The following is a 26,808-nucleotide window of genomic DNA, read 5'->3' as shown; positions in this document are numbered from 1 at the left end:
CACCTGAAGCCACTGTCACAGGGAGAGTGAGAAGTCTGAGAGCTATACTCAAATTTGGATAGATGTCAAGGATATTTCTCCTTATATATATATATATATATATATATATAATTAAGCATCTCAGATGGTGATGAAATATGTGTGGGGAAGGATCTAACTGCACCCTTCACCTTAAGCTTGAGGTCCTCTGCAATAATGTCATCCATTGTCTGCTCCAATCTCTGGCAGCATTCATCCAGCTTCCCTTCTTCCTTACCACTTCTCATTATGTCAGTGGAGTAGAGAAATGCATACAGCTCATAGAAGGTTCCCAGGTGTGAAAAGCTCTCCTCTAATGTGACAAGGGCTGTATCTATAAGAGGCAGGAAAAACTCTCTTGAAGAGCTCTTCTGCAGTTGACTGAGTTTGCTCTCTTCCTTCATACTCAAACTGTCAAGTTGTTCTTCTCTGACGCTCCTCCGGCCAGCTCATTACCATCTCAAGCCTCTCTGCTATCTCCCTGGCATCTTTTTTGGCAGAGTTGAATCCATGATCTCAAAATTCCTGAAGGAATTCTTTCACTGCCCTGATTTCTTTACTCACTGTCTTGACTGAAACTTCGGGGCTTTACAGGATCTTGCTCACTTTATTTATCTGGAATAACACACTGTACCACACAATGGTACTTACCACAAAAGGCCATCATCTCTGCATCTCCTGGCAGTTACAGCCAGCTGTTTAGACAACTTCTGCATCCCGTTTCTCTTTGGTGTTCTCCTTTAGAGCAGACAATGCCTTCAGGATTTCAGGCAGCTGGTAGCAAACAGCTTCAACCCTACACTCCCACCTGGTTGTAGACAATTCCTTCAGTGTATAGTTCTTTCACATGTTCTGTGAAAATGTTCCAGCGGTGAACTGAAGAGCTGAACAGAGTGTAAAGTTGCTATAAAAGACCAAAGAAGCTGACAGATGTCACAGATGACTTGACTGCATCACCAACAAGGCTCAATGTGTGACTTCCAAAAAGAACACATAACGCCTTGCTGTTTAGTTCCAGCACTCTCATTAGTACCTGCTGCTTTTTACCCTGCATGTTACTCCCATCATAATAAGACTGGCCTTGACAGCTGGAAAGATCCAAACCTGGTGTTTCTAGGTGCCCTAAAATGACTCACATAACCTGTGGCATGGCGGCTGGTGGTAAAACTTTTTTGTGTGTGTGGGGGGGGGCGCAATTTACCTTGGTGCAGCACACCTGACAGCTGCTTTAATGTCCACACAGTCACAGTTATTAAGGACAATGTAGCCTATAGATGTTATCAGGGTTTATAGACGATCTTGACAGTCGAGACGAGGCTTCGTGGTGGGTGTGAACATGATTGACAGCCATGAGAATTATCCAATCAAATTAGATCAGAAAACATTAAAACAATACCAATTCGTTGCCCATAAAAGTGGGAGTGTCTGGGGTGCACAGAACTGCGCCTCATGGAAAATCTGAAGAAACCAATTAAACAGCAGCCTCAGGTCACCTGCTCGCCAAAAGTTTGAACACTTACATAAGGTATGGTTTGGCCGGCGCCCCTCAACCAGGAAGTATATGTATTCAGACAGAAATCAACCAAATACCATTTGGAACCAATGTTTAATAGCTGCTGACAGATGCTTACAGACTGAAAAACACTTTTATTTCATAATTATTTGCATTATACAACTAAATTATATTTAACATGTTTAAGTATTTTTTTTGAAGGGGGCGGCGCCCCAGCACACTGTACCAGCCAGCCGCCAACTGCACATAAACCTTTTCCTGTTGTGTCAAGTGCCTGAAGAAAACCAACAAAGTGCTCATGAATGGAGACACCTTTTGAGGTCTCACAATTTATAATTCATAGCACCACTGATAGATGATGTGAATGAGGTCTGGAATGCAAGCCATGATTACTGCATAATATTTGGCTTTCTTTACTCTCTCTACAATTGCATCAGTTGTACACTAGCCACAAGGGTAATTAGTTCATTTCGAATATACTTTGTTAAATAAGTTTCACCTAGCTCTTTTGTCCGAATTCTCCTCAAATGCTCTTTCATGACTGGGTCAAACTGAGCCATCAGTTCTACTTGCCCAAGGTAATGTCCATTGCCAGACTCAAAAAACCTGTCTGAGTGGCCACAAAATGCAAGATTATGCTCTGCCAGGTGGTTGCAGTTGCAACCATCTTAAAATCTCTTTCAAGCAGTTTACTTCAAGAGCAATTACATCTTGGTTCACTTGTTCTATAGCTGTGTTTGGGTTTTTTGTCTCTGTGGTAGATTGTGCCGGGTTTCCATGTTTTTGATGCGCTGCTCAGCAGACTTCTCATGCTGTCTCAAGTGAGCTGTAAAAATTTTCGAGTTATTGAACCCCCCCCCGGGCGGCACGATGATGCAGTGGTTAGTGCGGTCGCCTCACAGCAAGAAGGTCCTGGGTTTGAGCCCTGGGGTAGTCCAACCTTGGGAGTCGTCCCGGATCGTCCTCTGTGTGGAGTTTGCATGTTCTCCCTGTGTCTGCGTGGATTTCCTCCGGGTGCCCCGGTTTCCTCCCACAGTCCAAAGATATGTAGGTCAGGTGAATCAGCCATACTAAATTGTTCCTATGTATGAATCTGTGTGTGTGTGTGTGTGTGTGTGTGTGTGTGTGTGTGTGTGTGTGTGTGTGTGTGTGTGTGTGTGTGTGTGTGTGTGTGTGTGTGTGTGTGTGTGTGTCGGCTGTGATGGCCTGGCAGCCTGTCCAGGGTGTCTCCCCGCCTGCCGCCCAATGATTGCTGGAATAGGCTCCAGCATTCCCACGACCCTGAGAGCAGGATAAGCGGTTCAGATAATGGATGGATGGATGGATGGATGGATGGATGTGTGTGTGTGTGTGTGTGTGTGTGTGTGTGTGTGTGTGTGTGTGTGTGTGTGTATGTGTGTGTGTCCTGTGTGATGGCCTGGCGGCCTGTTCAGGGTGTCTCCCCACCTGCCGCCTAATGACTGCTGGGATAGGCTCCAGCATCCACACAACCCTGAGAGCAGGATAAGTGGTTCAGATAATGGATGGATGGATGAACCAACCCCCGTTTAGCTGAGTGCTCTGTTCTCAGTTTACAAACGGGTAGCAAAAAAAAACACATAACGCAGACTTTTTTTTTTCCACTGTACACGAGCCAGGACCTGCTTATCTTCTCTCCATTCTTAGTTTGTATGTAATAGTTACTGCTTGAAAATCTGCTCCCCTCTTGATTTTTTTAGGAAAAAAAAAAATTTGGTTCTTGACCTGAACTGTTCCTCTCTGCACTATTGAACAGCACTCTGTGTCTGACAGCTGTTTCGGCCAGAGTGCTGGGTCATCTTCAAGTGTAACGCATTGGTTAGGGTGACTGGTACTCACTAGTTGTTGATTATTATCTGTATCACCATCATGTCCTCATAGCCATAGTTGCCATCATGCCGTCATAGCCACTCATGGAGCGTGAACGCGCCAGTTCCATTACCATCTCCAGTCGAAGGATCCTGTAACACTTGAGCAGCCTGGGTTGACACTGCCAGCAGCAACGTGTAGCTGCTCTTCATTAGCATTAGCAATGCTAACACTAGTGCTAGCACAAACAGAAGCTTCTTGCTGCTCTCTAGTAATGTTAGTGTCGTAAGTAGCCACCGTGAAAAAGGTAACTTTGGCAGTTTTGCTAAAAAATTTTCTGCTTTCCTCCCACTTCCTCCTTTTTTCAGCACCGATGGGATAGCTTCGCTTAATTTTTCAACAGTCTGCACACCATCCTGAGCTGTTTGTTTACACTAGTTGGTTACTGTCTTCCTGAATCATTTTCCGCCGATATGCAGTAAGATCATGGCATAGTCTAAATGTAGTGAGGACTTAATCATAAGTTTATGAGGCGTTTTATGGGGCCGTTGGTAGGTTGGGGCCTAAGGCAATTGCCAACCTTTGCCTAATGGTAAAGTCCGCTTCTACCCAGCTCAGCATTAGTTGTTATGCTTTTATAATCACGTTTTTTTGCCCCTTCTTAAAATTGACAATTATATTTATGCTACTTTTTGAGCCGCATATATCATATAATTTTTTTTCCTGGATGAAAATACTTTTTTGGATTCTTTTGAGTTGTGTTGTAAAGCTAGCCCCTCTGTATTGGAAATAAATTAACAGTTCCCTCTACTGGTTTGCTTACCAAAATAAAATGTCCAATTTGGAAGGCAGGCTTTGAAAGCCAGAAATGCCAACCTCTTGCAAAGCTATAATTTTTTGCTTTAAAAAAAAACATATATATATATATATATATATATATACACACACACACACACACACACACACACACACACACACACATTACCTGTCAAAAGTTTGGACAAACCTACATGTTGTGGAGTTTTCCTTTGTTTTTACTAAATTTCACTTAGGTACTAAATGAAATAACGTAGTGGGGTGGGGGGCATTTCAAAATATTGGCCTTATAAATTTAAAATTGTTTTGGAAAGAAATTCAGAAATAGGCAATGAATTCAAGATTTTGAAAAACGTGCATCCAACCAGCTGTATCCAAACGTTTCACTGGTACTAGACCCCCACCCACCCCCCAAAAAAGAGAAAAATATAGCCTTTATATATATATTGCTATGATTTAGTAAATTTTACTGATTGCCCCTTAAATACATGCCAGGACATATAGATGGTCCTGCCATGTATCAAGGTATAAAAGTTTCAAGTGTAGAGCCTACCAATGTAATGCAAAAATACTTAAGTAAATGATTTATAGAGTAGTACCATGTGAAAGAGAAAGTTGGATTTGGAAACACTCTTTTCATCTGTATTGTATGAAATGCAGTTTATATGTCAGCATCATTTTAAGTGTTTGGTTTCATACAAGATCCGAAGTCACCAATTTCTTCTCATTTACTTGTGACTCTTTCTGTCTGACTCATGCTTTTTGTGTGATCTAGTCTCAGTCTCAGGGCTCCATCACACTCAAGATAATCCCTGCAGTTAAAGAGGAGGATGGTCTGAAGGAGAGTAAGGTGAGCTGAAGAAATCTGGGTCTGAGTACATTCAGTATACCCACAGCTGTTGAGGGAATATAAATACTCTAAGAGTTGTCAACAGGTTAGAGTTTGACCCCAGTTTATGTAAATTATGGAATTATGGCAACACTGCTTTTTTTTAGGGGATTTTTTTTTTCTGCACATCAACTTCATAGCATACGCTGAAGTCAACCAGCAATCAAAAAGTCACTTTCGTTTTCTAATTATGACCCCCACACCTGGGGCCTGTTTCAGAAAGCAAGCTGAGTTTAAATCTGAACTCTGGGTTCACTAACTCTGAGCTGTCAAACTCAAAGTTTTCTATTTAACAAAAGCTGATTTTTGTTAGTTCAATCAACTCTTGAGTATGTTCACTCTGAGTTAAGCATGTGTGTGACAACTATAAAAATACATCAATGGAGCTCTGATACTAGGATTCACCATGGCATCCGGCGAGAAAAAAATATTGTCCTACTTCAACCCACTGGAGTTAAAAATATTAATGAAAGCATATGCAGAATATGAGCATATATTTAAGAAAAAAAGCAATGCAGGAGCAGCAGCAAAATAACATGAGCTGCTGTGGCAGAAAATTACTGACCAAGTCAATTCGTGAGTATTAATTGAAAAAAAGAAGCTTTATCTTGAGTTTTCAACTTATTCAACATTCACACACACACACATAGCTAGCTAGCTAGGCCAGCTAGCTATAGATACACGAGTGCAGCTAGATAGCTCAATAGTTAAGAATGCTGGCTTTCCAGCTGGAGATCGGGGGTTCAAACCCCAGTTGGGACGCGTCTCCAGTAAGAGCCCATGGCTTAAACTCCTAATGCTATACAAGCCAACTACCTCAGACATGAGTGAGAGGAACATGAATAGAGGCATACCGGCTCTGACATCACCCGGGTTAACAAGGTCTGCATCAGGTGTCAGGGATCCAGGACAACACGATGAGAAATGGGCTACTTGAATAACACATTCATGGATTAAGGCTGAGAACCTGGGACCGATGGAATGCTACTATAACAGCAGACCCCAGGAGAGGAACTATATGAAGTGTATGTGGGAATGGTGGACCAGTAGAAGACCTACTTTCACACTGACTCAGAAACGGCTTATGGCTCAATGCTTGAACATTAAATGAAGGAAGCTACTGTCATGACTTGAGATAGAGAGGTTCCAACAAGATGACTATACAATTCAGCACCATGAATGGTGACCCAGTATGCAGGAGATACACGAGGACAGACTCCAACCAGCTGAAAAAAAATCCTTCCAGCCATGACAGCTGAAGCGACTGAGGTTCAAATGAAAATCATGGCCAGACTAAAGACAGTCAACCTCTGAGCTTGGCTTCCGCGACTCAATGACAAAGAACCATCACAAAGCCTGCTTGCAGTTGTGAACACAGCCTTAATACAATGTCTCAACTGCCACCGTAACAGAGACTAAAGAGCTTGTATGTGAATTTTGGGGTAATATTCACTGCTGACCGTGGTTTTAATAATCAAATCAAACATGTTGTTCAGTCATGTTTTCTCCAGCTCAAGGTAATCTCTAAAATTAGGTAATTTGTATCAATTGCTTAACTACAAAAAGTTGTACATGCTTTTATCTATCCTTGGCTTGATTATTGCAACGCACTTTACACAACGCACTTTACTTGGGTATCTGCAAGGGCTCCCTCTACCGTGTGGAGTTGGTACAACATGCCACTGCTTGTCTCATTACCGGGGCAAAGAGGCATGACCAGGTCACTCCTACTCCTGTGCTTGCTTCCCTACACTGGCTCCCTTTTAGATTTCGAATTGATTTTAATACATTTTTGCTCACTTTTAAGGCCTTAAACGGTCTTGCTTGTACATATATGTCTTATTTATTGACCTGGTATACACCCTTTTGACCATTAAGATCCGCAGATGGAGCCCTGCTGATTATTCCGAAGTCACAGTTTATTACAAAAGGTGATTGGGCTTTGCTGTTAGAGCCCCCACATTATGGAACTCTTTTCCTATTGCACACAGACAAACTAAGTCTCTAGCTTCTTTTAAAAATATTCTTAAAACTTTTCTTTTGTGAAAGCTTTTGCAAATATTTGATATTTGTTTTTATTTATTTATAATGTTTTTATTTTTATTTCTACTGATTTGGTCTTATTCTTTCATTGTTGTTACCTCCTCTTTGCTCAGGTCCTTTGGTCTTGTTCCTTTTTTTGTTGTTGCCTTGTTTGTTTTTATTTCTTTTGTAAAGCACTTCGTAACATTATTTTAGCAAATTGCTGTAGAAAAGGTAACACTAGACTAACTACACACTATGAAGCATTAGTTAAGTATTAGTAACTACTGAATTCATTATTTGTAAAACATTTGTAAAGCATTTGTAAAGCAAGCCATGCACCAATTGTTAGTGATTGTGTTAATATATGTTTCATAAATACTTATTGATACTGCAATTCATGATTAAATCCCAGCAGTCATTGGGCGGCAGGAAGGGAGACACCCTGGACAGGCTGCCAGACCATCACAGGGTGCACACACACACACACACACACACACACACACATGCACGCACGCGCGCACACATGCACACACACATTCACACCTAGGGACAATTTAGTTCGGCCGATTCCCTGTAACATAAGAATTGGTATGGTCAAATTTTCTAGTTTTAGTTAACGTTCTAGCTGCAGTATTTGGAACCATCTGAAGATTTTTAAGTATTTATTAAACATGTATTTATACCATTTATAAAACACCAATTGTGCAAGTCTTGCTTTACAAATTATTTACAAATTTCGATAGTTACTAATACTTAACTAATGCTTCATAGTTTATAGTTATTCTAAAGTGGTACCCAAACGGGTAATCCCAACTGAAGAGTAATAAGAGAACAACATCAGACCCACCCAGAACGAACACTGAGCAATACTAGAAGGCTATATTGGAAAAGGAGGCATCACACAACCCCAATGCCCAGCGGCTGGTGGACCTAAGAACAGACCACAGCAATATCCCAGAACAACAACCAGTTATCATCACAGTGCCTGACTTCCAACAATGAGTCTCAAGTATGAAGAGCTGGACTGCACCAGGCCCTGACATGATTCACATCTATTGGCTGAAGAAGCTAACAGCACTCCGTGAATGCCTAGCGATGCAGATGAACCACCTGCTAACATTAGAGTCCCACCCTGACTGGCTAACACAGGGGAGAACAATACTGATCATGAAGGATCCCCACAATGGTAAAACACCTTCAAACTACCGGCCTATAACCTGCCTCTCCAAAGATGGAAGATCCTGTCAAGCATCATAGCAGCTAAGCTGAAAGAGCACAGGAGTCTATACATGACCGAAACTCAGAAAATAATTGGGAACCACACCAGAGGGTCAACGCATCAGCCACTGGTTGACAGAGCAGTCACACAAGACTCTAAAACCAGAGAGACCAACCTGAGCACAGCCAGGATTGACTACAAGAAAGCCTATGATTCAATGCCCACACATGGTTACTGGAGTGCTTGGCACTATACAATGCCAACAGGACACTCATCAAGAACTCAGTGCTGCAGTGGAAAACAATACTAGAGGCTAACTCAAAGACAATTGGACAGGTTACCATGTGGTATATACAAAGGTGATGCATCATCCCTGCTGCTGTTCTGCATAGGCCTGAACCCCCTCAGTCAGATAATCACAAAGATTGGATATGGATACAGGTTCAGAAGTGAAGTTACCATCAGCCACCTCCTATACATGGATGACATCAAGCTGTATGCCAAGTATGAGTGAGACATTGATCCACTGATCTGCCTCACCAGGATCTACAGTGATGAATCGGGATGTCATTTGGACTGGATAAGTGTGGTTGAATGGTAGCAAAAAGAGGAAAGTTGGTGAAGACTGAAGGGGTTGAATTACTAGATAGCAGGATAACAGACATACAGGACAGTTACAAGTACCTGGGTATTCCACAGGCAAATGGAAACCACGAGGAGGCAGCAAGGAGGTCAGCTACAACCAAATACCTCCAGAGAGTGAGGCAGGTCCTGAGGAGCCAGCTCAATGGGAAGAACAAGATCCAAGCCATTAATACATTTGGCCTACCAGTCATCAGAATCAGAATCTGATTTATTGGCCATGTAAGTTTTCACACACATGGAATTTGACTTCGGTTTTGTGGCTCTCACAGTGTACTTAACATAGAACAAAAACACAACAACAAACAATCTTCAGATATATAGTGGGCACTAGAAACTAAACAAATAAACAGAATAGGAAAAGTACAAGCGAGTGCAGAACCGAGGCTACCATCCGCGCTACCATATTTTCTGAATACCCCAGCTGGAATAATATGCTGGCCAAAGGAGGAGGTAAAAGCCACATATATCAGGACACAAAAACTCCTCACATTGCACAGAGGGTTCCACCCGAAGTCCAGCAGCCTGAGACTGTGTGATAAGTGAAAAGATGGGGGAGGGGGGGCAAGGGTTAGTGAGTGTCCAAGCCACTATTGAGGATGAAACAAGGAACATCCATGAGTACATTAGAAAGAGGGCCCCCCAAGATGAACGGCTGAGTGAGTACCTCAGGCAGCAGAAGACAAAGAGTGGGGAGGAAGAAGAGGAGGAGGCATTTTGAAAAACTAAGCCCCTCTATGGGATATACCACCAACAAATGGAAGACGTGGCTGATATAGAGAAATTATATCAGTGGCTAGAAAAGGCTAGACTGAAGGACAGAACAGAGGCTCTACTCATAGCAGCACAAGAACAGGCGTTCAGCACCAGATTGGTTGGGGCAGGGGTCTACCCCACCAGACAAGACCGAAGATGCAGGCTGTGCACAGATGCCCCTGAGACAGTCCAGCACTTAGTAGCAGGGTGTAAAACGCTAGCTGGGGAAAGCGTATACTGAAAGGCATAACCAGTGGCTGAGGTAGTGTGTAAGAACTTCTGTACTAAATACAGTTTGGAAGTCCCCAAGTCCAAATGGAAGACACTGCCAAAAGTGGTTGAGAATGGCAGAGCTAAGATCTTGTGGGACTTCAATTTCCAGACTGACAAGCAGGTGCTGGATAACCAGCCAGACACTGTGGTGATCGTCAAGGAATAGAAGACAGCAGTAGTGATCAATGTAGCAATCCCGAGCAACAGCAACATCAGGAAGAAAGCGCACAAGAAGCTAGAGATATACCATGGGCTGAAGGAAGAACTAGTTCAGATGTGGAAGGTGAAATCCACAGTAGTCCCAGTGGTAAAAGGAGCACTAGGGGCGGTGGCCCTTAAACTGGGAGACTGGCTCCAGCAGATTCCAGGAACCAGTCCTAGGGGCAGCTTAGACCCCTCAAACTCCCAGACCTCTGGTAGAGGTAGAGGACCCGAATTTGAGGAAGACAAACACCCCAAAAAAGGGTGAGAGGGAGCTTTATATATATATATATATATATATATATATATATATCAACACAGATACAGGAAAAAACAGCTTAGTTTGCCCAGCGTCACGCCCCTAATTTCAGTTGGACAGCAACCAATCAGGTGAGGAAACATTCAAACTATAACAACCAATGGGGTATGTATTTATGATGTACAGCAACCAATGGAGGGGTAGAAAACATCACAACCAATGGGTTAAGGGACTGGGGCTTGTTTTGAAAAGCATTTAGGGACCAGGGCACTGTTGAAATGGCGTACATTAAAAAAATAACAAGGTAATTTATGTGAATTATATAGTGGGGTGGTGTTGGGGCACAGTTGGAATGACAGGCAGTTTTTTTGGTGTCTACAACTGGTGGCCAATTAATTTCTATTATTCAAGGTGGACATATCAGGTCTGCAAATAATGAAATACTTTTCTGACACGCGCAGGTTACATCTTTTACCTCTAACTGAATATGCATTGTTCTTTGCAAGGATTTTCCATGAGACAGAATAACTGATATTCTTGTCTACCAATGACCAAATGTGGTGCCTTAAGACCGTTGCATGTTTTGCATGTTCGTTTCTGAAGCTACTCATATGGGCATTAAACCTAATTTTAAAAAGGCCCGCTGTTAATCCCACGTAAGTGTCCACATTGCAGTTGTCTTCTCTTGTCACCGATGCCTGGTAGATGACTCCCTCTATCTGGCATTTTCCTTCAAGAGGACACGATGCCTTAACACGGCATTTGCAGTTGGAGGTGCTTGGTTGTGGTGAGGGGGCCATGATGCTTGTGTTGTGGGATGAAATAACCTGCTGGACATTTGGCATGCAGCTGTAGCTCATTTTGACTGTGTTTCTGTTGAATATATTCTCAATACATGGTCTGGGGTAAAGCACTCACCCAAAAGCTTGAAACATTGTTTTCCAATATTAGGGGCCACGGTAAGCCGCCACATTTGGTCATTGGTAGACAAGAATATCAGTTATTCTGTCACATGGAAAATCCTTAGAAAGAGCAATGCATATTCAGTTAGAGGTAAAAGATGTAACCTGTGCTTGACAGAAACGTATTTTATTATTTGCAGACCTGATATGTCCACCTTGAATAGTAGAAACGGATTGGCCACCAGTTGTAGATAACGAAAAAAAACTGCTTTGTAACTATAAGTGAAACGTCTTTATTACCCCCCCCCCATTAGATGATACACACGTGACATTTATTAGAGTTTTTTTTAAATATATTTTTTAAATATTTTAACTGCCTGTCATTCCAACTGTGGCCCAACACCACCCCACTATATAATTCACATAAATTACCTTGTCATATTTTTAATGTACACCATTTCAACAGTGCCATGGTCTCTAAATGCTTTTCAAAACAAGCCCCAGTCCCTTAACCCATTGGTTGCGATGTTTTCTACCCCTCCATTGGTTGCTGTGCATCATAAGTACCTACCCCATTGGTTGTTATAGTTTGAATGTTTCCTCAGCTGAGTGGTTGCTGTCCAATCGAAATTAGGGGCGTGACGCTGGGCAAACTAAGCTGTATGATTCTTTGTCGAACCACATTAGCAGCTGATGAGTGCGCGACGCACGTAACAGGCCTGCACTGCAATGTATTAAACTTTTTTCCTGTACCCGTTGATATTCCGCTCCTCATTAGTTGCGCACTCAAAACACCATTGACGATTTCGGAAAAAAAACAAAAGAAAAACGCTTTCTATATATATATGTTTGTGTGTGTGTGTGTGTGTGTGTGTAGGAAAAACTTGTAATACATAGCAGTACAACTACAATATGCAATATATTCAACTAACAATCAAAGATGTAACATATGCTTAGCAGAGAAATATTTTATTATTTGCAAGCCTGATGTCTACTGTGAACAGTAGAAATGAATTGGCCACCAAACGTAAACACAGAAAAAATATCTACTTTGCAATTACAAATAAGCCATTGTATTTATTACCCCCCCCCCCGCCCCCATTGGATGATATACATGTGATGACCATTATTGGATGTGGTATTTTTACGTTTTGCCCGTTTGCTCTTTCGGCTGTGCTCTGGACCCACTCCATTAAATGACGTACTTGAAGTACCCCATTGGATTTTATTTTATTTTGTTATATTTTAAAAGTATGCTATTCCAACAGTGCCCGGCCCTTTAAGCCCTTACTTTTTCAAATTGAGCTCCAGCCTCTCCCTCATTGGTTGTAATGTCCCTGATGTTACTCTGCAAATGTTTCCTACCCTCCCATTGGTTGCTGTGCACCGCAAATAGGAACGTGGTGCGAGGCAACATAGCATTTATTCGCTGTTTTTTTTTTCTTTGTGGTATTGTGGCGGACAATATAGGGGCTATGCCTCTCACCCAGCAGGACTGTGAGCTGGGGGCGTAGTTTACGTTCCCGGGCTCGCTGGCGCAGGGTTGTTCCTGCTGCAGTTTTTGGGTTATGGAGTCGAGGAATAAACATCAAACTCGCCTTCGTCTCCGGGGTTTTTCCTCATCCTGCCACATTGGTGACCCCGAATTGAACATGTTTGGAGCAGAAGAGGAGAGTGAATCCACTTCGGCCACGCCGCCCCAACTCTCACAGCCGGCCGTTCTCGCCGCGGCTGTGAAACTCCCAGAGTTCTGGCAGAGCGACCCGGCCTCGTGGTTCCAGCATGTCGAGGCGCTGTTCCACCTGCATGGAATCTCCGCGGACGACTCCAGATACTATTTGGTCGTCGCTGCGCTGGACCAGCAGTCCACACGCCGGGCCATGCAGCTGTTGCGCGCCCCTCCGCAACACGATAAATACGTCGCCCTCAAACATCTTCTGCTGCGGAGGTACAGCCTATCTGCCGCAGAGAGGACAGATAGGATCCTTTCCCTATCCGGTTTGGGCGACGGGACGGCTGTGGATCTCATGGACAAGATGCTGTCGCTGCTAGGCTCGGACGAAGGTGGATTCCTTTTCCCGCACGTTTTCCTGCGCCAGCTTCCGTCTCCTGTGCGCGCGGCTTTGGCTAACTCCCCGTGTCTGGCCGCTGGTGACTGCCAAGGTTTGGCTGAGGAGGCCGATCGGGTCCTGCTGGCTACCAGACGGTTCTCTGTGCAGAGTGTTGCATCGGAGCCTCTGCAGCCGGCGTCGGTGGCTGGAGTGACTGCCCGGAGACGGCGCGCGAGCGGCCTCTGTTTCTTCCACCAGCGGTTCGGCGGCAAGGCGAGGCGCTGCTCCCTCCGTGCACGTTTGAGGCGCCGGGAAACTCCAGGGCCAGCGCTCAGTAGCAGCTGTGGGCGCTGGCGGACGTAGTGAGCTGCTCTTCATTAAGGACACGATGTCAGGAAGACGGTTTCTGGTGGACTCAGGCTCGCAAAGAGCCTACTCCCTCCTGCTAAGACAGACAGGTCGGCCGAAGGCGGCGGCCCACAGTTAAGTGCAGCTAACGGTTCGTCCATTGCGACGTTTGGCACAAGGTTGGTGACTGTTTGCTTCCACGGGCGCCATTTTGAGTGGGACTTTGTAGTGGCCGCCATTACTGTTCCTATTATCGGCGCGGATTTTCTGTGTGCTAATGGTCTGCTTGTTGATGTTGCAAACCGCCGTTTAATTGATGCTGTGTCTTTCGCCACTTTTCCGTGCGAGACAGGGGGAGCCGGGCCGTTAACACACGCTAACTTTTTAGCATTAGGGGATGTTTTTCAGCGTTTGCTGGCGGATTTTCCATCGGTGACTACACCTGCCTTTTCCACCGCGGTTACTAAACACGGGGTAGAACATTTCATTCCCACTCTGGGACCGCCAGTTTTTGCGCGCGCGCGGCGCCTCGACACGGTAAAATTGGCTACAGCTAACGAGGAGTTCGCCATCATGGGGCGTCTGGGTATAGTGAGGCGTTCCAACAGCCCGTGGGCCTCGCCGCTTCACATGGTACCCAAGGTGGATGGGTCGTGGCGGCCTTGCGGCGACTTTCGCCGCCTGAACAACGTCACCGCCAATGACCGCTATCCCATCCCACACATACAGGACTTTTCCATACGCCTGGCAGGTACCACTATTTTCTCTAAGGTGGACCTGGTGCACGGCTATCATCAGGTTCCCGTGCGCGCAGAGGACGTGCCCAAGACCGCAGTGATCACCCCATTTGGGCTTTTTGAGTTCATGCGCATGCCTTTTGGCTTGAAGGGGGCGGCGCAAACCTTTCAGAGGCTGATGGACTCGGTGTTGCGTGACCTTGCTTTCGTGTTCGTTTATCTCGACGACATATTAGTGGCCAGTCCGTCAGCTGAAGAGCACCTGGCGCACCTGAAACAGGTTTTCCGTCGTCTGGACGAACACGCCTGATAGTCAACCCGGCCAAGTGTCAGTTTGGACTGCCGGTGATTGACTTCTTGGGTCACCGCATTTCGCCGCAAGGCGCGGTCCCGTTGCCTTCTAAGGTGCAAGCGGTGGCGGAATTTACCCGCCCAGTCTCTGTTAAGGCATTGCAGGAATTCTTAGGCATGGTGAATTTCTATAACCGTTTCCTCCCTCGCGCTGCCCACCTCCTTCTGCCACTTTACGAAGCCCTGCGGCTTAAGAAGGCTAACGACCCTGTCGACTGGACTCCCGAACGGGTCCAGGCCTTTGACGGAGCTAAGTGCGCCCTGGCTAACGCTGCCCTCCTCGCCCATCCCACACCCACGGCGTCCATAGCTTTAACAACCGACGCGTCTGACATAGCCGTGGGGGCTGTGGTTGAACAGCGTGTGGCGAATGCGTGGCAGCCACTCGCATTCTTTAGCCGCAAACTGCGAGATAGCGAGCGTAAGTACAGCGTTTTTGACCGGGAGTTGCTGGCACTGCACCTTGCAACCCGGCATTTCCGCTTCCTGCTGGAGGGTCACCCATTCACGGCTTATGTGGATCATAAACCGCTGACTTTTGCCATGTCCAAGGTGACTGAGCTGTGGTCTGCTCGTCAGCAGCGCCACCTAGCGGCAATCTCCGAGTTCACAACGGACATTCAGCATGTGGCTGGGAAGTCCAACCCTGTTGCTGATTGTCTGTCGCGTGTGCTTGTGTGTCCTGTGCACCTCGGTGTGGATTTCTCCACTATGGCTGCCGACCAGCCCAGCGACCCGGACGTCCTTGCCCTTAGGTCAATGCGTACCGGCATCAAGCTAGAGGACGCTGTGATGCAGGAAGGCAGTCCTGCCCTCCTCTGCGATGTCTCCACCGGCCGTCCCCGCCCCGTTGTTCCAGTGGTCTGGCGGCATCGAGTTTTTGATTCGATTCACTCCCTCTCGCACCCTGGAGTTCGGTCGTCGGTAAAGTTGGTCGGTTCCAAGTTCGTCTGGCCTGGCCTCCGCAAGGACATCAAGGGGTGGGCAGCTGCATATGTAGCGTGCCAGCGAGCTAAGGTCCACCAGCACACTAAGTCGTCCCTTGAACCGTTTCCGATCCCGGCCAGACGTTTCGACCATGTGCATGTGGACCTGGTGGGCCCTCTACCTTCTTCACAGGGTTTTACGCACCTGCTCACAATGGTAGATCGGACCACCAGGTGGCCAGAGGCTGTCCTGTCCTCCACAACATCCTCGGATGTTGCACGCGCTTTTCTTTCCTCCTGGGTCGCCTTTTTCGGCACTCTGTCAGATATCACCTCAGACAGGGGCCCCCAGTTCGTGTCAGAGTCCTGGTCGGCACTTGCGTGATCCTTGGGTGTACAGGTACACCGCACTACCACGTATCACCCTCAGGCTAACGGCTTGTGTGAACGTTTTCACCGGTCGCTCAAGGCAGCGCGCTCTCGGATGGTAACTGGGTGGATCATTTACCTTGGGTTATGCTCGGGTTGCGTTCAGCTCCTAAGGAGGACCTCGATGCTTCGCCCGCTGAGCCAGTGCTCGGTCAGCCGCTCCACGTCCCTGGGGAATTTTTGCCTGGGAGTTCCGCTCCTCGACCCCGTCCGGCCGTTTATCCTTTTTTGTCCAACAGCACTTGGGTTCCAGGCCCCGTTCAGCACTGTTTTCCGCAGTCGTTCGTGCCTGCGGAGCTCTTGTGGGCTCGTTTTGTTTTTGTACGGCATGATGCTCACCGCTCACCCCTCCAACCCCCATACGATGGCCCATTTCGGGTTCTTGAGACGGGTCCTAAGGGTTTTGTGCTGGATATGGGTGGGCGTAGGGAGCGTGTCACGCTTGATAGGCTTAAATCGGTGCACAGGGTGGCAGGCGAAGTTGTGTTTCCGGCCCAGGTTCCCCGTCAGGGTCGTACTCCTTCCAGGACCCCGGCAGTGTCTTCACGGGTTCAGCATTCTGCTTCTCAGCCGGCTTTGGACTGTGTTTCACCTACTGTTTCCGCTGCGGGACGGCGCAGCCATTATGGCAGGCTGCTTAAGCCTCCAGTGAGACACTAATTTTCTTTCCAGGAGTCCCTTCTGAGTGTTCGGGGGGGGGGGGGCTGTGTGGCGGACACTAGGGGCTATGCCTCTCACCCAGCAGGACTGTGAGCTGGGGGCGTGGTTTACGTTCCCGGGCTCGCTGGTGCAGGGTTGTTCCTGCTGCAGTTTTTGGTTTTTGGAGTTGAGGAATAAACATCAAACTCGCCTTCGTCTCCTGTGTTTTTCCTCATCCTGCCACAGTATAGCCAATTTGGCAGCTGATGAGTGTGCGACGCATGAAACAGGCTTGTACTGCTATGAATTAAAGATTTTGTTTTTTTTTCCTACATCTATCTTAATATTCCATTCCTCATTTGTTGAGCACTTCCATCAATACCATTGACGGTTTCCTAAAAAAAAAACAAAAAAAAACATATAGCGTCAAGATTGCTAAAAATCGGTTACGCAGGGCTACACGTGATGACAATGACCCCTGGCAGGCCATTTTACACAGGCAGAACACACCAACCGAACACATGGACAGCAGCCCAGCACAGTGCCTCCTGTCAAGGCATCTGAAGACTCGCAGCCCCATGGCCAACACGCTAATTGAGCCCTGCATCGTGGTCGGGGTCACAGACAAACTGCGTCACAGGAAACAGCTTGCCAAGGGCTTCTACGACCGGACTACTCGTGACCTACCAGAGCTGGAGGTGGATGAGGCAATAAGGATGAAACTGCTGCCGGGTGACCACAGGATGTTGAAAGCAGGGCATGTATAAAAAGTCTCGCCATGCTCTTACCTGGTGGACGTTGGTGGCTCTATCTACTGCCGCAACAGGGTGGAACTGCGTATAGCAGAGCAGACATCAAACCAGGACAACACACCATGCACTCACCTGGATGAGCCAGATCATAGGCCAGACCTGAGGGAGAGGTACACAGAATTGAGGCATGAGCAAACTGGGGGTGAGGCTCCTTCCCCACCAAGCTCACCAGCTCACGGCCCTAACCCTACCCCTGCCAGAGCCCACACTTACTATAACCCTATCCTGTTCCAACATGGTTACTTAACTTGACACCACATGCCTGTCTTCATTCATTATACTGAAACAGTGAACCTTAAAGGTTAGTTGGTCATCAATGATGAAACAGGCAGACTTTGTGGGCATGAGTTGATGATGATGATGATGATGGTTGATCCGAGCTGGATCTTGATCTGTTGTTGTAAGGATAGACTTGCTGGGATGACAAGGAGTTAAGTTGAAGGTGGCATTCTTTCATCTATGCAGATATATCAGCAAGGCATGATGAGATCCATGCAGAGACTGTGAGGTCATCTTACAGGAATGATAGGAAGAGCCGGGTATCGTCAGCATAGCAATGGTATGAGAAACCATGGGAGTGGATGATTGTGCCAAGTGAGGTGGTGTATATTGAGAAGAGAAGGGGACTGACCCTTGAGGTACCCCTGTGGATAAGCCATGCGGTTGGGACACTTCTACCCTCCGAGATACTCTGAAAGATCTCCTTGAGAGGTAGGACATGAACCAGCGGAGGGCAGATCCTGAGATACCGAGCTCAGTGAGTGTGGAGATGAGGATTTGGTGGTTAACCATGTCAAAGGCTGCTGACACATCTAGCAGCAATAAAGCTGAGGACTGACCAGCAGCTCTAGCCAAATGCAGTGATTCTATTAACGATAGGAGTGCAGCCTCGGTAGAGTGACCCTCTTAAAGCCAGACTGATTCGGATTATACAGATTGTTTTCAAAAAGGAATTCAGAGACTTGGTTAAAGAACATGTGCTCAAGTATTTTTGAAAAGAAAAAGAAAAAAAGTAGGCGTGAAACTGGTCTGTAGTTTTCAACCTGGGCTGGGTGGAGTGTACGTTTTTTTGAGCAGTGGGGTGACACGAGCTTGCTTAAATGTGATGGGGAGCACACCCATTGAAAGCGAGGAGTTGATGATGTGTGTGACTGTGGGGTTAAGTGCAGGCGAAATGGTCTGTATGAGGTTGGATGGTATCGGGTCCAGCAAACAGGTAGTGGGACAAGAGTCCAGCAGAAGCTTGGAGACTTCCTACCTGGTCAGTAGGGAGAATGAGGTGAGTGAGGCACTGTTGGCTAGCAGTGGCAGACAGAGTTGGTCAGGCTCAGAGAATTGTTACTGATGGCAGAAACCTTATCAGTAAAGTATGAGGCGAACATGTTAGGAGTGGGTGGCACGGTGGCGAAGTGGTTAGCGTGGTCACCTCACAGCAAGAAGGTCCTGAGTTCGAGCACCGGGGTAGTCCAACCTTGGTGGGTCATCCTGGGTCATCCTCTGTGTGGAGTTTGTATGTTCTCCCCGTGTATGCGTGGGTTTCCTCCAGGGGCTCCGGTTTCCTCCCACAGTCCAAAGACATGTAAGTCAGGTGAATTGGCGGGACTAAATTGTCCATAGGAATGAATGTGTGTGTGTGTGTGTGTGTGTGTGTGTGTGTGTGTGTGTGTGTGTGTGTGTGTGTGTGTGTGTGTGTGTCAGCCCTGTGATAACCTGGCAGCCTGTCCAGGGTGTCTCCCCGCCTGCCGCCCAATGACAGCTGGAATAGCTCCAACATCCCTGCGACCCTGAGAGCAGGATAAGTGGTTAAGACAATAGATGTATGGATGGATGTTAGGAGTGAGCAGAGTGGAGGTCGGAGGAGGAGGAGGCGGATTGAGGAGTGAGTTAAAAGCAGAAAACATTTTTCGAGCATCAGTGGTGCCACAGATCTTGTTCTGATAAGAAGTGGTCTTAGCTGTTTTTAAGCTGGAAGAGAATGACGGTAGGAGACGCTGATAGTCGCTGAGGTCAGTGGACTGTGGTTTTACACCATTTTCTCTCGGCCGCTCTGAGCCCTGCCCTTTGTTTGCTAATGACCTTAGTGAGCCATAGACCGGGGGGGGGGGGATTACGAGCAGGTTTGGATGCTAGAAGACAGAGATTGTTAAAATAGGAGGCTAGTGAGGAACAGAGTGTGTCTGTAGCCTCGTTGACAGGGAGTGAAGAGAATTCATTATAAGGAGGCATGGAAGCCAAGACCTCAATGGAGAGCTGGGTCGGTGTAAGGGACGGGAAGTTTCGGCAGAAGCAGACCCTTTCTGGCGGAACATGAGGATGATGCAGTAAGGTGGCCATAAATTGAATAAAGAAGTGGTCTGACAGATGTAGGGGGGTGACACTCAGATTTACTGTGGAGCACTTCAGCATCAAAATCAGATCAAGAGTATTGCCCGCTTCGTGTGTGGGAGGGGTGGGGACCTGTCTGATGTCAAAGGAGGACAGAGAGACAGGAAGTCAGTCGCTTGGGTTTCTTCAGTTAGGATATTCATGTCTTCCATGACAATCAGTGGTGTGTCATCGTCAGGAATGGCTGAGAGTAACACGTCTAGTTCGACTAAAAAGTTCCCCAGTTCACACCCTGGTGGGCGGTATATGGCAAACACAAATAGCTTAATGGGAGCAGTAACCATGATTGCATGGTATTCAAAGGAGGAGTTGTTGCTTAGCAGAGAAAGCTTAGTGAATTTCCAGTCTTTGGAAATGAGGACACCCGTACCGCCTCCCTGCTCAACAGAATGGGGTGTGTATGAGAAAGCAGAGTCAACAAAGAGTGCGGCCAGTGTGACTGTATTCGGGACGTATCCAGGTTTTGGTCAGGGCTAGTACCTGAATGTCTGACAGATAAGCAAGTGCTTGGATATATTCTGTTTTATTTACAGCCGATTGGCAATTTCATAAGCCAAAAGTAAAGGAGGAGTGAGTAGATGAGGCTTTCCTGAGTGAATAGAGGTTCTCACGGTTGCATTGTCTGCGACAGATGCTTTTTTTTATAACCGTGAATGACAGGGATGTTTTTGTAGCACATGTTGGGTGAGGCAGGCAACGAGAGAAAATCATAGAAAAGGGACTTACCAGTCAGTGTCCTTTAACTATCTAAATCCTAATCAAAACTCAAAAAAAGTTTTAAATCACTTACCAAATGACTGCGATCTCCTATGTTCAAGATCGGCGCTTGTTCTGCTGGGTTTAGTTCAATCTCTCTTATAAACTGTTAGTGAAAATCCCGCCCCCGTCTGATTTTCACAACAAAGGAAGCAATAGAGGGCACGACCCACGTCTGCTGACCCAGTTATTGCAGGTCAAGGAGTGAAACTAGCAAGTATTCAGCCCAAGAAAGCCTGTTAATCCGAATCAAAACCCAAAACAAGTTTTGAATCACTTACCAAACACTTACCAAAATGATAATATGAAGATACAGTTCAAATCTTCAGTTACAACAGGAGGAAACAAAATGTTGATTATAATCGGATATAGCTATATGTAAACTCACCTCAAGCAAATCTAGTGCTCAGTGTACACTCACGAAAAATATGTGAGTTATGCAAAGGCCCAGGCCATTTTGCTTCCACGTTGCTGATGTGTAGGCTGCATCACATATGATTTTCACAGTGCGGAACAGGAGTGCCATCTATACAGCCAATCACACCCGAAAACCAGAAAATATATAAAATTAACTGAATAGTGCTTCAAGTCTCAAAGCTTCACACTAAATACATTAATTATTACTTAGACTGATACCTGCAATTCTGTGGATTTTTTCTTTGATGAGTGTTGTGGGTCTGTGACTTGGGAACACCACAAAAGTGTACAGTAAACATTTCAGTGCAAGAGTCACATTTCTGATAGCCCGACAGACGGTTGACTTGGAAATATGCTCGGGGTCACCGATGTTATATAAGAAAGACAGCATGTCCACAATTTGTAATATGAATTACAAATGAGGACTGAGATTATTGTTCAGATAAATGATCACTTGTGCAGAACAATGGTAACATTCAAACAGATAATCATCAGGGAATGATAAAACATCCAAGCGGGGTCTGATCACCCTCTCCTGACCGAGACTTCTGTGGAGTGTTTGTCCTCCAATATCGACTGGCTCTTTAAGAAAAGGACACGTCACATCTGATACTTCATTCAGTCTGAGGCTTCAGCTAAAGAGGAGAAACTCAGGGTTAGTTGAAGAAACGCTGCCAGCGAGCAGGTTAACTTCACGAAGTATGCTGCCATAATAACTGATTCAGATTTAAGCTGAACTGGTTTTGTTAAACCGAGAACCCAGTTTCCTTCAACTCTGAGTCAGCTAACTCTGAGTTTTCACTAAACCCGCTTTCTGAAACAAGGCCCTTGTTACTGTTTTGTATACAAGGTTTATGTGACAATGGGGAAACTAACTTCACATTGTTTAGTGTTTTTAAGACTATGTATTTCTCGTCTTCATAATTTTCATAATTTTCTCCACTTTGAATACACCCCATTCTTTTCTGTAGTAGTTTAACAGCCTCTGTGTAAAATGTACATGTGTGATTCCAGGTGTATATGAGGGCCTTGTTTGATTACATTCCATTGGAGGATAAGGCCACACCTTGTCAAGAGGCGGGACTTCCCTTTAAACGAGGTGATATCCTGCAGGTTGTTACCCAGGATGACCCCACCTGGTGGCAGGCAAAACGGGTGGGTGACAGTAACCTGCGGGCTGGACTTATTCCCTCCAAACACTTTCAGGAGAGGTAAGTATAACCAGGAGCAATCATCAGCTGTGTTGGTCTCGTTTTCATGAGGAAGAAATAAAGTGATGGATTATGTCTTTCAAAAGTATAATTACTTCATTCATTACTGTCTGGGAGGAGTAATTAATTTTATAGTCATCATATTATTTCTAATTGCTGTATTATCGCAGTTTAATTTAGAAATAGTGTCCTCTTATTTACAAAAAATCATAACTCACTCACTTATGTATTGTCAGGGTAACTCAATAGTGTCGATAAAGTGTACTGTTGCACATATACAGTGCCTATAGACACAACTCTTCTATAAGCAGAAACGTATTAATATGAATAACCTATGATATTTCATACACTACATAGTAGTCTATGCTGTGTTAACAAATCTGAGTAAATAGTACTTACATTTATGTTCATCCAGCATTTGGCATTCCGAGATCTGTTAAATACATATTCATATGTTCCACTTTGAAGTGTCAACTATGATTAAGTCAAGCCAATTCGGTTTTATTTGTATAGCCCACCAGAAATTACAAATTTGCCTCAAGGGGCTTTACAGCAACACAACATCCTGTCCTTAGACCCTCGCATCGGATATGGAACAACTCCCTAAAAACCTTTAACAGGGAGAAAAAATAGGAAGAAACTGCGGGGAGAGCAACAGAGGAGACATCTCTCTCCCAAGACAGACAGATGTGCAATGGATGTTGTGTTTACACAATTTACGGAAAACAACATTGAAAGAGGGTAACAGAATTACAATAGAATTATTAGCTATATATGAGGAATATGATGAGGAGGATGCCAAGCAGTGTCCAGATGCCACCAGAACAGCCCACGACCTGAGCTACACTACCACCATTACCATGTAGACCTGACAGGAGGAAAGACTACACATGCACACAAGAGAGACTCACATCACCACATCGTACACATGGGAGAAGAGACGGGGGGGGGGGTCATTAGTCACACATCAGAGTGAGAGAGGGATATAACATTGAAACAGGAAAACAAAATTATACGGATTTATAAGGTATATAAAAAGAAAATGTGATGAAAGGGATGCCCAGCAGTGTCCAGGTGGCGACCACCATCTCCATGCAGACCTGGGAGGAGGACAGACTACACATGACATGGGGGACTCACACCACACCATTCACATACACAGTAGAAGAGAGAGAGGAAAATTCAGAGAGAGAGAAAATACATTTGAGAGAAGAGAACAGTTTGCAATAGTCAATAATCTATATGCTATAATTTTGTGGGCAGAAGAGTGCTTAGTAAATTCATTGAGACAGAAACTGACCCACCATGCAGTACAGGGTGTAGCCCTCAACATAAAGGCAAATAATTGTAGGCTAAAGCAAAAAGATGAGTTTTAAGTTTGGATATAAAGGACTCAACAGACTCTGATTGTCTGACGGCAGCAGGCAGGTTATTCCACAAGAACAGGGATTGATAGGAAAAGGCCTTGCCACCAGCTGACTTCTTTTTACCTTTGGATACACACAGGAGTCCTGTATTTTCAGAGCAGAGAGCTCGAGATGGAATATATGGTTTAAGGAGATCAGACAGGTAAGATGGGGCAAGCCCATTTAGGATTTTATAAGTCAGCACCTTGAAGTCTAATCTAACATGGATAGGAAGCCAATGAAGGGAGGAATGAATTGGTGTAATATCGTCAAATTTTCTAGTTTTAGTTAGGATTCTAGCTGCAGCATTTTAAACCACCTGAAGAATTTTACTACTAGCATATGAAAACAGAACATTACACTAGTCAAGTCTGGATGAAACAAATGCATGTATAGTCTCTGCATCAGCCAGAGACAAGAAAGACCAAATTTTAGCTATGCTACATGAGTGAAAACACGCGTCTTGGTGATTTCTTTAATGTGTTTATCAAAGGAAAGGCTGGGATCAAACATAACACCAAGATTTTTGATTGCTACACTTTGTGAAATCACAGAGTTCTTGATTGTTATTGTTACTTGATCAAATTGCTGTCTGTGTCTAGCAGGGCCAACGACCAGCATCTCCGTTTTATTCGAATTTAAAAGCAGGACATTTAGTGACATCCAATTTTTCACAGCAGCCAACCATGCCTCTAAATTATTTATTTGAGCACGATCATGAGCCCTTGTAGGCACATACAGCTGCATATCATCAGCATAGCAATGGAAATTTATTCTATGACTGCACATAATTTGGCCAAGAGGTGAAATATAAAGAGAGAAAAGTAGAGGGCCAGGAACTGAGCCCTGGGGTACACCATATTTAACGTCAGAGAATTTTGAGGTAATATTATTATAGCAGACACACTGTCTTCTTCCAGATAAGCAGGTCTTAAGCCAAGACAGTACTAAGACAAAGACACCAAAAAATTACAATTTATTCTGTCTAGTAGTCACAGTGATCAGTGGTGTCAAAGGCTGTTCTGATGTCCAGTAGTAGAGGCACAGAAGTGGAATTAGTGTCCAAAGCTAGTAGAAGATCGTTCACCACTCTGGTCAGAGTAGTTTCAGTGGAGTGACAGGCCCTGAAAGCCGATTGAAAAGGTTCATATAGATGGTTTTCTTCTATATGGGATGAAAGTTGTTGATACACAACTCTCTCTAGTACTTTAGAAAAAAAATGGAAGATTAGAGACTGGTTGATAGTTATTAAGAGAGCCTGGATCAAGGAGTGGTTCCTTTAAGTAGAGGTTTGACCTCAGCTGTCTTAAAACTGCTGGAAACACTGTCAGTAGTAAGTGATATATGAATGATAAATGAACGAAGTCTAGCATTGTAGGTCCCAGGAAAGGCCAGAGGTCTTTAAAAAGTTTTGCTGGTAAAGGGTCAAGTAGGCAAGTAGTTGGTTTAGAAGCTGAACTGAGCTTAGTCAAAGTATCAAGTGAGATAGTCTCAAAAGCTGTAATAATAGGGACTATCAGTGACTCATTGTATAGATATGAATTTGGTAAAACAGGATCTGCAGGAGTAGCTGGAGTTGAAGAACTAATTTTGTTTATGATCTCATCAACCTTACTGCAGAAAAAATCTAGAAACTCATGGGCCATGAATGGTGAGCAGCTAATAGACGGCGGCTTTTTAGTAAATTTAGATAGTGTCAAAGATAAATCTGGGGTTATGTTTATTAATATTGATTAAGCGAGAGGGATACACTGCTTTCGCTGCAGATAAAGCACACTTGTATTTCAATAAACACTCATGCTAAGATAGGTAAAAAACTTCCAAATTTGATTTTCACCATTAACGTTCCAGTCTCATGCAGGCCTGCTTAAGAGCACATGTATCATTGTTAAACCAGGGTGTAGGCCTCGTTGGTCACCTAGCTTTGGTAGTGAGATGTGCAACTGAATCGTGAAGACTAGAGAGGGCCACATATAACTTACTAGTGAAATTTTGAACAGAGTCAGTCTCTACAGTGAAAGGAGCAAAGACTTCAGGCAGTTGCTGGCCAAATGCAGCTGCAGTGGAGGGGCCAATGTGCCGAGTGGCAAATACATCTGTGCGGACATTAACAGGACAGGACAATAGTGCTTCAAATTTGATGAGAAAATGAACTGACATAGCAGATGTGGTTGGCAAGACATTCAAATCAGAAGGGGCTATCACTTTGGATAAAACCAAATCAAGGGTGTTGCCACTGCATTGAGTTGACTCTTGAACAAACTGAGCGAATCCAGAAGTATCAACAAGCACCAAGCAAGGCTTTACCTAGAGGATCACCAGCCGTATTCAGATGAATATTGAAATCACCAAGAATCTCATCAGAATGAGTAACAACACCTGAGACAAATTCTCCAAATTGTTCAAGAAATAGCGAGTAACAGCCAGGAGGTCAATAGAGTATCACAATTTGGACTGAGCCGAGTCTACTCATGGCTGAGAGAGATGGACCAAGAACAAGAGCCTCAAAAGACTGGAATTTAGATTCAAGCTTAGAAGTCAGATTGAAGATAGATTTATATATTAAGGCAACACCCTCACCTTGTTTATTTGCCCGAGCTACATGGGTATAAGTACAGTCAGGTGGGGAAGCTTCATTTAAGGGAATGAAACCATTTGGCTTCAGCGATGATTCACATTATCCAATCATATCAAAACTATGTTCAAGAATCAGGTCATTTATTAGTAAGGCTTTGGTAGGCAGTGATCTGATATTTATGGAACCGAATTTAAGCATCTGATGGAAGTTATCAGTAGTAGGCAAAACTTTAGCGCTACCAATAGTTGAAATATTAATTGGATTAGACACCTTGTATTATTAATTGACAATTTTGAAGACCTACGCTTTGACCGATGTGTGGTCACATTTTTGATAACGGCCTGTCCAGGGTGTCTCCCCACCTGCCGCCCAATGACTGCTGGGATAGGCTCCAGCTTTCCCGCGACCCTGAGTAGGATAAG

At 45.0% G+C, this 26,808-nt stretch overlaps 1 protein-coding gene across 1 annotated transcript in view; it reads left to right on the top strand.

Moving 5' to 3' along the window:
* Positions 1–26,808, top strand: part of mpp3a (MAGUK p55 scaffold protein 3a) — an 87,529-nt gene that overhangs the window by 48,009 nt on the left and 12,712 nt on the right. Inside the window, exons 8-9 of the mRNA XM_056288112.1 lie at positions 4,950–5,024; positions 22,206–22,402. Of these exons, the coding sequence (XP_056144087.1) occupies positions 4,950–5,024; positions 22,206–22,402 (272 nt within the window). The remainder of the gene's footprint in view (positions 1–4,949; positions 5,025–22,205; positions 22,403–26,808) is intronic.

Source organism: Lampris incognitus, chromosome 10 (genome assembly GCF_029633865.1).
Source record: "Lampris incognitus isolate fLamInc1 chromosome 10, fLamInc1.hap2, whole genome shotgun sequence".
NCBI classification, from domain to species: Eukaryota; Metazoa; Chordata; class Actinopteri; order Lampriformes; family Lampridae; genus Lampris; species Lampris incognitus.
Note: the sequence above shows the minus strand (reverse complement) of the source record. Positions and strands in the feature narration are given on the sequence as shown.